Below are 9,786 nucleotides of genomic sequence, written 5' to 3' on the forward strand. Positions count from 1 at the left end.
TTTTTTTTTTTTTTTTGCGGTACGCGGGCCTCTCACTGTTGTGGTCTCTCCCGCTGTAGAGCACAGGCTCTGGACGCGCAGGCTCAGCGGCCATGGCTCACGGGCCCAGCCACTCCGCGGCATGTGGGATCCTCCCGGACTGGGGCACGAACCCGTGTCCCCTGCATCGGCAGGCAGACTCTCAACCACTGCACCACCAGGGAAGCCCCTAAGTGGTACTTTTAACCAGCTGATGTACGTACGACCTTACCTAATTCTTGTCAGTTACCCAAACTAGAACTTAAGCTCCATGAAAGGCTTAATTCCTGTCTGTTTCGTTCTCCAAAATGCCTGCTTCCTACACAGTACCTAGCACTTAGTGTTCAGCAATTATTTACTAAATACACATATGAAAGAACGAAATAAAGAGCACTGTGAGTAACGGGGAAAGACCTCTGAGACCACAGCTGGACGTCTGTCCTTAATTCTGAGGGGATGTTCAAGGGTAGGGTAGAGAAAAGGTTGTGGGAGGGAGGAGGAAGAATGCTGCTGCTCACCTTCTGCATGCTGAGTGTGATCTGGCCCCCATGAAAGCCTGAGGAGCTCCCAGATACATAGTAGCCAGAATTGAGCTGTGGAGAGAAGACAGAGGAACAGATGGGTGTGGAGGAGAGAAGCGAGGGCCCCAGGTACCCTGCTCTGGCTCCATCTGACCCAATGTCTGACCCTACCTGCTCCAAGGCCTCCGCTAGGTGCTTATTGAGCTTTTGCTCACGCTTCCGCAACTTCTCAATGTCCCACTGCAGGTCTTCTACTGTTGTCTCCATCTCCAGCACTTTGGTCTCTGCAGATGTCACTTTATCCTGGAGCTCAGAGTACTGGGGACAAGGAAGGGGACAGGTACTTAGATAAGAGACCCGGCTCCCTGAGATCCTTGGGTGCCCATCTAATCCAAACCCTGTCCTGGTTCTAATCCCACCCTAAAAGCCCAACTCCCACCTCCAACGAGATGCGGTGGTGCTTCTCCTGTAGCTGGGTGGCCAAGTCCTGCAGCCGCCGGTTCTCACGGCCCAGCTCCCGGGTGCGTGCCCGAGCCGCCTCACTGGGGGGCTCACTGTCCCCTGTGAAGGGAGGGCTTGGGTAAGAGCCAAGTCCAAGGCAATGGGTCAAAGTACAAACTCATCCTGGAGTCTGCTATGTTATTGCCCAGTGTGATCCACCAGCTGTCTTGCCATTTTCTCATGACAAAGCCAGGAGTCTTTGTCCCCACTGCACAAAGGAGGAAACCGGCTCAGAGAGGAGAGCCATCTGCTCAGAACGCCCAGGCTGGACTGACAGAACTAAGGCTGAGAGAAGTCAGTCTGCCTGCAAAGCCTGGGCACTTGCTGCTATGCCTCATGGATCAGCAACTGCCACCAAGATTTGTGCACAATGCTCCCGAGAGGTCTCCAGCCACAAGGGGGAGGCTCCCCCAGCATCAGCAACTCCTCCCACCCATCTCTCTAGAGCTCAACTCCAGGAATCAAAGCGAGAGCCACCATCAACAGCCTAACCCTGCACCTGAAAACATGGCTGATTTATTCCTTGGGGAACTGTGGCTGCCTCTGGGCCAGGAGCACTGAGGAGGGGATACCATAAAGATGCAAATGGAGTTGGACACCTCTGGGGTAAGGGCACAAAGAACTAACCTTGGCTGTATACTCGCTGACAGAGTTCCTCCACCTGGCGCTGTAGGCGGTCAGAGGCCTCCACGACACGGGACACAGCTGCCTTGGAGAATTCCATGCGGCCCTGCAGCTGCAGCTCCACCTCCTCACTACTGCTTGCACCCAGGGCCACCACAAAAGCCAAGGCTGGCTCACTGAGAGGTGGCCGCAGCTGCATTGGCAGGGGCTCTGGGAGGGAAGGACAGACCCTCATGAGGATAATGGTAACAGTTACCACCACTCTTTACCAAGTTCCGGATCGCCTTCTTCAACTCTCTATGGCTCACTGAGTCAACATAACCAACACCTGTAGTACTGTTATCCCCATCTTAAAAGTGAAATAACTGCAGTTCAGTGAGGTAATTTCCTCAAAGCCAGAGAGCTACCAAATCACTTCCTCAGGGAAGGCCTTCTCTGCCTTCCCAAGCTAAACTAGTGTGCATACACACTAATTCCCATTCAGGGATCCCTATACTTTTTTCTTATGGTTTATAATCACTTTCTCCCTAATGGTTGGGGCAGTAAGTATTTCTTTTTTATTTCCTTCGTCTTCTCCAAAGCTACAACAATGTTAACTACACAGTCAACATTTAATACTTTTTTGAACTAAGAGTGTCAAAACATGAATTGCACTCTTAACCATGTCACTCAGATTCCAAAACCTGTGTTCTTACCCACTGCCCTTTGTTGCCTAGATATGAAATCAATTTGTGTGTGTGTGTGTGTGTGTGTGTGCGCGCGCGCGCAAGCAGGGAATTCAGCAGCCTAATGTCAAAGTTCCCTCCTCTCCAGGACCTTCCCCAGAACTTAATTAAGCTTCCCAGATCCCAGGGCTCTGGCCCTACCCCTCAGCTCCGATGTCCCTGGCTCTGTGAGAGGGGTCTCATCACGTGTTGGCCCCTCCTGGGTCCCAGGCGCCTCTGTCCCTGAAGACAGCTCCCCCTGGCTCTCATGGTGTCGGAGAAGGGCTTCCACAGTTTCATCCAGCTGAAGGAAGAAAGCACCAAAAATGTTATGAATCCCTCAGGTGCTTCCCAGCATGATACTCCTTTCCTAGCAGAGGAGTCTGAGGATTGGCAGCTAGATCAAGGCCAGGTCTTGGAAAGTAGAAGGGCATCCACCTGGGCCCAGTAGCGATTGACAATGAGGAGTGTGGCGTCATCTGTGGCCTGCCGCTTCTCCAACTTCTCAATTCGTTCTCGGAGTTCATCTTCACAAGCCTGTCTCTGTTCCAACCGCTCTGCCAGTTTCTTATTCTTGAACTGCAAAACCTTCAAGTCCATCTCCTCCTACCAAGGAAACAAAGGGGCCAAGAAGATGGTCAAGCAGGGACCAAGAACCCAATCATAGAAAGAGACAAATGGAATGGATGGGAGAGGGGAGTATCCCCAGACTAACTGCTAACAGGATTTAAAGAGGCTCAGACACCCACAGAGAAAGCGTCTCGGTTGTGAGGAGGGTCACGTTCTGCTTCTGCCTCTTCCTAACTCTGAAGTCTTTGACAAGTCACACGCCCTCTGGAAACCTGTTTTCCTATCTGTAAAGGGAAGGCACACGTCGTGTCCTCGGTTTCTTTCAACAGAGTGCTCTGAAAAGTGGATCTTGCTAAACCTGGGGAACTGGGAGTAAGGTTCTGGACGACGTGGACGGAGAACAGAGATGGGAGCTCTGGTAAGTTGTGAGGCGTGAAACAGGAGCCCACGAACCGTAGAAGAGATGCCCCCAAGACGAATGGGCTCTATAAGCGTGGTTGTGGTCTTCTCCTCGCGACTCAGCTTCTTCTCTGGGGGCCCCGAGCCCCCATCGCCGGCGGCGCGTTTGTTGCCGGGCCCAGACATGGCCGCGGCGGGGAGGAGCGGCGCAGGCTCTCCCGAGGCACGTCAGGCAGGCGGAGGCGACGCTTCCGTCACCTGCAGAAGACAGAGAGCAGAGATGTGGAAGCGGCCGGAGCTCCGCGGCCCCGAGCCTCCTCCGCACCCACCTGCCGGCCCCCGCCCCGCCGGCCCCGGGCCCCTCACCGGCAGCAGAATCACCCCATCACCGCCATCTTGGACTCCCCTGGACGTCACTGGCCTCCCCAGCAGAGACCGCAGGCGCCACAGGCAGTACCGGATGTGGCGAAATCTTCTCCACTTCCTGTTTCTATTGGTCGCGCTTTGTGCCGCCTTCCGGGTCCCGTTTGGTTTCTTCCCGAACCCCGCCTCTTTCTCTCAGTGATTGGCCAGTAGACAGTTCCTATGGTAACCGACAACACACTTCCACTCTCCAGTCCTAATGACATCGCCTGCCTCAGAATAGCAACTTTGAAGCGAGGACACGGGGGCGGGCCTTGCGGCTTATTACGCACGCGCATTCTCTTCTCACTGATTGGCGAGCGCCGTACACTTTCTCTCTTGCTCCAAGAAACCCTTAGCAACGGTCACCGTTGAGACGGAGGAAGACGCCCCCAGCGGATTGGCTGCACCGGTCCTCTCTGCAGCGTAGATTGGCTGAAGCGTCGATAGAGGGCCAGGCCTTGGCAGCCTCTGCCGAAGAACCGGCTGTCCCAGAACCGAGGCAGGACAGAACCTGTGGTGCCCCGCGGCACAGAGGAGCGACAAGATGATCCGCCGGAAGTCCAGCCAATTCCAGGGACTGAAAATGCAATCGGAGCTTGAACAGCACTACGAACTGCGGAGAGAACCCAAGAAAGACCTCAGGTCATTGGATGAATCGGCCACGCGGATGGGAACAGGTGTGCATACCGAGTCGGGGACCGTGGCTTCGGTGAATGCGGATGAAGATCCTGCAGCCGACTTGTTCCCGGTGAGGACTGGACAGAGTCGTCCGCTCATGAATGTTTATAAAAGGGCTCCCCAGCAGGGCGCCACCCGTCGTTATGCTTTCTAACGTTCAAGACGTTTCCCGGGCTGCCTTGGTGAAGAGACCGGGGTGTGTGACCGCCCCCTTGTTAATATGCTCATGAGTAGTACTCAGGGGTCGCTGAAGCCCAGCCCGCCAGCATTGCTCGTAGCTAGTCTTTAAGATGAGAAGGCAAGTTAGCGCGTTCTTAGGCCCGCTAGAGATTCGCAACGGCTCAAGAACTAGGGGCCATGAACAACACAGCTCTGCCTTTCCCAATCCGCTTTCTCTCTGCAGCCGCCACTGCCCCAGCCCCGGATCTGCATATGGTGAGTGTGAAGAGGGGGAAAGTTACCCTTCACACTTGTATTATTCCTTTAGGGCTTCCCCACAATCCTGTCAAACAGCAACGGTATCCTCATTTTACAGATGAGGAGACTAAGGCCCAGAGATGCAATTACCCGAGATGACTAAGTCAGGTCTCCTGCTGCCCCAGTCCAAAGAGAGTGTGAGAAGAGGGGAGCCAAAGACTGAGAATGTAAATGTAGTATCAGTGCCTCTATGGAGCATTGTACAAATGGGGACACTGAGGTTCACAGAGGGAGATTTGCCCAGTTATACAGTAAGGGAGTGGCAGAGACCAGAACTCAAGTTTCCTAACCCTACGCTTTAGAAATGAAGAGGATCATAAGAGTTCATTCTGGCCATACCCTCTATTTACAGATGGAGAATGTGAGGCCCAGAGAGGGAAGTGACCTGCCTAAGGTTACACAGCAATTCAGTGGAAGGGCCAAACCTCTAACTCAGGTCTCTTGGTTCCCAGTCCAATGCTCTAGCCATCATAGCCCTGTTATGAGACTACTGCGTAATGGCCACCAACACCTTTTCCCCTCTTTTCTTATGACAGGAAGTACCTGGACATCCATTCCATGCACAGGCTGGAGAAGACAGCCAACGTTGAGGAGATGAGGGAGTATGCGGGGGGAGCAGGGAGGGGAATAAGAGCTAGCTCTTGGGGAAGGCTGGGAGGTGGATGGGCTGGGAAGGCACGAGGAATGCCTGGCTCCAAAGCCTGTTGTACACTAGTGTGGGGCGGTGAAGAGAGGCTCCGGTTGTCACTCATTCCTTCCTCTCTCCCTCCCAAGGGTGCTGGCCGAGCTGTTGGGACTAGGCTCTCCTGCGCAGAGCCTGCGGGACGCCATCACCCTGGACCTCTTCTCCCATGCACTCATCTTCTGCCGCCAACAAGGCTTCTCCCTGGAGCAGACATCAACGGCTTGTGCCCTGCTCCAAGATCTTCACAAGGCCTGTATTGGTAAGAGGAGGCCCCCGAAGGCTGTGAGTCCAGGGGAGAGGAGAAGGCTGGCACAAGTGACCAGGGGAAGTAAAAGCAGGATTAGCACCTGAAATCTTTGTTCTGTCATCACTAGCAGCAGTATCACACCCAAGTTATTTCATCTTTGAAATCCTCTATTTCCTTATCTATAATAAGGCTACAGCAATAAGGTTATGAAACTGTTCTGATATTATATATAATAGACGTAGATATATGCACAGTGCTCAATAAAACAGCTCCTGCTTTACTCCTGTAACTAATTTTCTACAGAATGTTTAACGAGAGCTAAACTATGTATTTCTTGGTTTATTGTCCGTCACTTCCACTAGAATATACGCTTCTTAAGGGCAGAAACTTGTCTGGTTCAGTGCCCAGAACAGTGCATAGTGGGTGCTCAATATTTGTTGCCTGTATCTTTCTACTTCTAAAGCTCATGCTCAATAAGTAGCTGTTGGGTGACTAAAATGAATGATTATCAGGGAGGGTACTCACTGTCACATCTTGCCATCCCTCCCAGCAACCCCCTTGGGCAACGTGGAGGAATGTTACCGCTACTTCACCAGTGTTCTTTTTTGCCACGGAATCAGGGTCAGTTTCACTCTCCCCCCAGATAAGGTCTAGCCCAGCCTCCCACCCTCTCATACACACATGACCCTCATCTTCCTCTGAAGGCCACAGTGGGCTCTTCCTGCTCCTGGATTGCCGGGCACTTGGAGAAAAGGTGAGGGCTTCAGGAGGTGGTCAGTCCTCTAACTCCCAATCATCCCCACAGCGGCCCCCCTTCAGTATCAACCTCTTTAAGGAGGAACAGCTGCTGGCCCTGGCAGATTATGTGGTCAACACCTACTTCCGCCACTTCAAGCTCTACAAATATGTCTTCACACCCCAGGTACTGGGGCATGGGCTACAAGAGGCCACCCCTCATCTCCCCCCTTTCCCTCAGTGCAGACGTCTTCCTCCCTTTTCCCAGGTGCGGCTGGATCTATCTTTGACTTACATGGGGCTACAGGCACCCAAGCTCTGGCCAAAGGATGAGACGGGTAAGGGAGAATGCCGGGGCGAGGGCTGGACTGGGCTGGGGCTGAAGCCTCCTGCCTTCTGGCTTGCAGAGAAAGAAGAGGGCGAAGAGGTGGAGGAGCAGGCAGTCACCCCAGATGAGGAGGAACCGGAAACAGTGGTCCAGCCAGAGCCAGAGCCAAGTGAGGACCTGGAGGGGTTAGGGTTCCCTGTGACTTTGGGCAGGTGTGAAATGAAGGGTTTAGACCATATCAGGACTTCAGAATTTTTGTTTTAGTCATGGTGTTCTTTCTCCAAATGATTCCTTATGCAGAAGTTCAAGATGGCAAACAGATAAAAGCACAGCTGCTGGGGGTGAGGCAGGAGTCCCAGAAAAGGATTATAAAACCAATGACAATAGGGCTTCCCTGGCGGCGCAGTGGTTAAGAATCCACCTGCCAATGCAAGGGACACGGGTTCAAGCCCTGGTCCGGGAAGATCCCACATGCCGTGGAGCAACTAAGCCTGTGAGCCACAACTACTGAAGCCCGCATGCCTAAAGCCTGTGCTCCACAACAAGAGAAGCCACCACAATGAGAAATCCGCATGCCACAAGGAAGAGTACCCCCGCTCGCCACAACTAAAGAAAGCCCACGCATGGCAACGGAGACCCAACACAGCCAAAAATAAATAAATAAAAATTAGAAAAAAAAAAACCCAACCCAATGACAATAACAGCCAGCACACATTTGACAACACTATGTGCCAGGCAGGCCCCATTTTAAGCATATATATATATATATATATATATACCTTTTTTTTTTTTTTTCTGCCTGTGCCGTGTGGCTTGCAGGATCTTAGCTCCCTGACCAGGAATCAAACCCATGCCCCCTGCAGTGGAATTGTGGAGTTGTAACCACTGGACTGCCAGGGAATTCCCACATTTTACATCTATTAACCCATTTAATCCTCTTTCAATCCTAGTTGCTAGGTGCTATCACTATCTGCATTTTACACAGAGGAAACTGAGGCATGGAAAGGTTAAGTCACCTGCCTAAGGTCACAAGGCTACTAAGTAGCAAGCCAGAAAATGCAGCAGCATAGCCACTCTGCCCATCTTTCTCTCACAGAAGGGCTGGCTGACATTTTCTGAATTGAAGCAACACTGCCACTAGTGTAGCTCCCAGGGGCACCCTGGAAGGTTGTGTTTGCCTGGCTAGGGGCAATCCCTCAGCCCCAGACAGCATCTCTTCTGACCCGTCCCTTCTTCCCTGCCCCTGCAGGCCAGGTCTCCATCCTCCGGGCCTACATCAAGACCCAGATGAACAAGGAACTGGAGCAGCTCCAACAACTGGTAGAGGAACGGCTCAAGGCCAGTGAGGAAAGGCTCAGCAGCAAGCTGACCACACTCGAGCAGTCCCTCCAGCTACCTCCAGGCAAAGGCAAGAACAAAACCTAGTGACCCCCACTGTCTTCCCCAATAAAGGCCTGGACCAAAGTGGCCCTACCCCGCCCTCCTCCTGAGCACCTTCTGGGCTTCCCTGCACCAGACACAGGACGCTGGCTCTCCCTGGCGTGTAGCAGATTTTATTGCATATGTGGCACAGGCAGCATGGATAAGGCCAGGCATGGCACTCTGGGTGGCTCTCTTCCACCTCAGCTCTGATCTCAAAGCCCTGGCCAGTGTGGATAGGTGTACAGGGCTGGTCTCTATGATACTTTGATCAGTGGCGGTCCTGGCCAGGCATGGGGGCCTGAGGCCATAGCCCAGAGGGGCTGGAATGATAAAAATCCTCCTCCTGGAGAGTTCTGCTTCCTGGGATTCCTCAGGGCTGAAGTACTAGCCCAGCACCAGCATGGCCTCATCTTCAGTGATAGTAGCTGAGTTCCCCTCCTGTTCAGGGCCCATCATGGAAAAAGGCCCTGGGGGCCGGTGCTGGAAGAGGGCTGCCCGGTTCTGCTGCTCACCCTTCTTCACCCAGTGTCCATAGAGCCGGAAGGCACAGCTGTCAATGAGGCGCCGCACTGGCCGCAGTGCATAAGGGTCCCTCAACAGTGCACTCTTGGTCAGCGGCCGTACACGGTGGGTGCTTAAGGCCACCCGTCCAGCAGCCAGCACTGTCCACACTGCCACCTGGGAAAGGGCGCAGTGTGAGCTCCACGGGCACATCCACCAAAAGAAAAATCATGGGACAGAGGAGCAGGCCCACACCCTGACACTCTCAGGCTTACCCGGAACCGCTGGCGGGGGCTGAGGTTCCAGCGTTGGCTGCCTTCACAGCGCTCAAAGAATGGGTGCTGTAGGGCTTGCTCAGCTGTCAGGCGCTCCTCAGGATCCACCTGCAGCAGCCTCGAGATCTACGGGAAATGCCAGAGCATGAAGGGCAGCTCTTGGGCCTCCCTCCTTGCCCTCTCATGGCCCCAGCTCACCAGGTCTTTCACAGTGTCAGAACGGTCATCCCACTCAGGTGAACTAAACTGGTACTGGCCCTCCATAATCATGCGTAACATCAGGATCTGGCGTCGGTGCCAGAATGGTGGTGAGCCAGCCAGGAGTGTGAACAAGATTACCCCACAGGCCCAGCTGAGAAAGAGACCACAGTCAGGGAGGACTAGGTGAGCGAATGTGTTGAAGGACACTACACAAAGGAGGAGGGAAGGGGGAGACCAGAAACTCACAGATCGACCTCCTTGCCGTAGCCTGGGTGGGTTTCATCCATGGAGCACTTAAGGATCTCTGGTGCTAGATACCCTGGAGTCCCACACAACTCTGGGGAGAGAGGCCTGAGATTGATGGGATGTCACAGCCCCCTCAAGGACCCTTAACACCAGACCTCTGCTGGAGCCTCAACACCACCAGAGCCCCAAGTGTTCCCATTCTGCTCCTGCCTGCCTTCTGCCAAGTCTCAGTATTAGACCCTAGCCCTG

At 53.6% G+C, this 9,786-nt stretch overlaps 3 protein-coding genes across 7 annotated transcripts in view; 1 reads left to right on the forward strand and 2 right to left on the reverse strand.

Moving 5' to 3' along the window:
- Positions 1–3,757, reverse strand: part of RNF40 (ring finger protein 40) — a 12,547-nt gene extending 8,790 nt beyond the window's left edge. For 2 of the 5 annotated variants that reach the window (XM_007452715.1, XM_007452714.1), the window contains exons 1-8: positions 3,704–3,738; positions 3,392–3,595; positions 2,807–2,974; positions 2,531–2,672; positions 1,668–1,874; positions 979–1,100; positions 711–857; positions 537–611 (exon numbers count right to left, since the gene is read on the reverse strand). In XM_007452715.1, coding sequence (XP_007452777.1) covers positions 537–611; positions 711–857; positions 979–1,100; positions 1,668–1,874; positions 2,531–2,672; positions 2,807–2,974; positions 3,392–3,523 — 993 coding nt within the window. In that variant the 5' untranslated portion in view covers positions 3,524–3,595; positions 3,704–3,738. Of the gene's footprint in view, positions 1–536; positions 612–710; positions 858–978; positions 1,101–1,667; positions 1,875–2,530; positions 2,673–2,806; positions 2,975–3,391; positions 3,605–3,666 lie in introns of those variants that run through there. The other 3 variants (XM_007452712.1, XM_007452713.1, XM_007452711.1) reach the window with 3 other exon arrangements.
- Positions 3,758–4,286: 529 nt separating this feature from the next.
- On the forward strand, positions 4,287–8,317 carry CFAP119 (cilia and flagella associated protein 119). Its single transcript, XM_007452716.1, has 9 exons — positions 4,287–4,490; positions 4,824–4,855; positions 5,434–5,499; positions 5,672–5,841; positions 6,380–6,450; positions 6,635–6,751; positions 6,833–6,902; positions 6,972–7,061; positions 8,142–8,317. The coding sequence occupies exons 1-9, from the start codon at positions 4,287–4,289 to the stop codon at positions 8,315–8,317; spliced, it is 996 nt and encodes a 331-aa protein (XP_007452778.1).
- Positions 8,318–8,425: 108 nt separating this feature from the next.
- The window catches only part of PHKG2 (phosphorylase kinase catalytic subunit gamma 2), a 12,406-nt gene continuing 11,045 nt past the window's right edge, over positions 8,426–9,786 (reverse strand). Inside the window, exons 7-10 of the mRNA XM_007452717.1 lie at positions 9,538–9,628; positions 9,289–9,442; positions 9,091–9,216; positions 8,426–8,992 (exon numbers count right to left, since the gene is read on the reverse strand). Coding sequence (XP_007452779.1) covers positions 8,699–8,992; positions 9,091–9,216; positions 9,289–9,442; positions 9,538–9,628 — 665 coding nt within the window. The 3' untranslated portion in view covers positions 8,426–8,698. The remainder of the gene's footprint in view (positions 8,993–9,090; positions 9,217–9,288; positions 9,443–9,537; positions 9,629–9,786) is intronic.

This window comes from Lipotes vexillifer, unplaced genomic scaffold (assembly GCF_000442215.2).
Source record: "Lipotes vexillifer unplaced genomic scaffold, Lipotes_vexillifer_v1.1 scaffold426, whole genome shotgun sequence".
Lineage (NCBI taxonomy): Eukaryota > Metazoa > Chordata > Mammalia > Artiodactyla > Lipotidae > Lipotes > Lipotes vexillifer.

What these genes read in the sequence shown, in the direction of transcription:
- CFAP119 (XM_007452716.1), top strand. Translation starts at nt 4,287, where the DNA reads ATGATCCGCCGGAAGTCCAGCCAATTCCAGGGACTGAAAATGCAATCG. An exon ending in AACGTTGAGGAGATGAGGGA is followed by an intron (nt 5,500 to 5,671) that starts GTATGCGGGGGG and finishes CTCCCTCCCAAG; the next exon opens with GGTGCTGGCCGAGCTGTTGG. An exon ending in CTGGCCAAAGGATGAGACGG is followed by an intron (nt 6,903 to 6,971) that starts GTAAGGGAGAAT and finishes TCTGGCTTGCAG; the next exon opens with AGAAAGAAGAGGGCGAAGAG.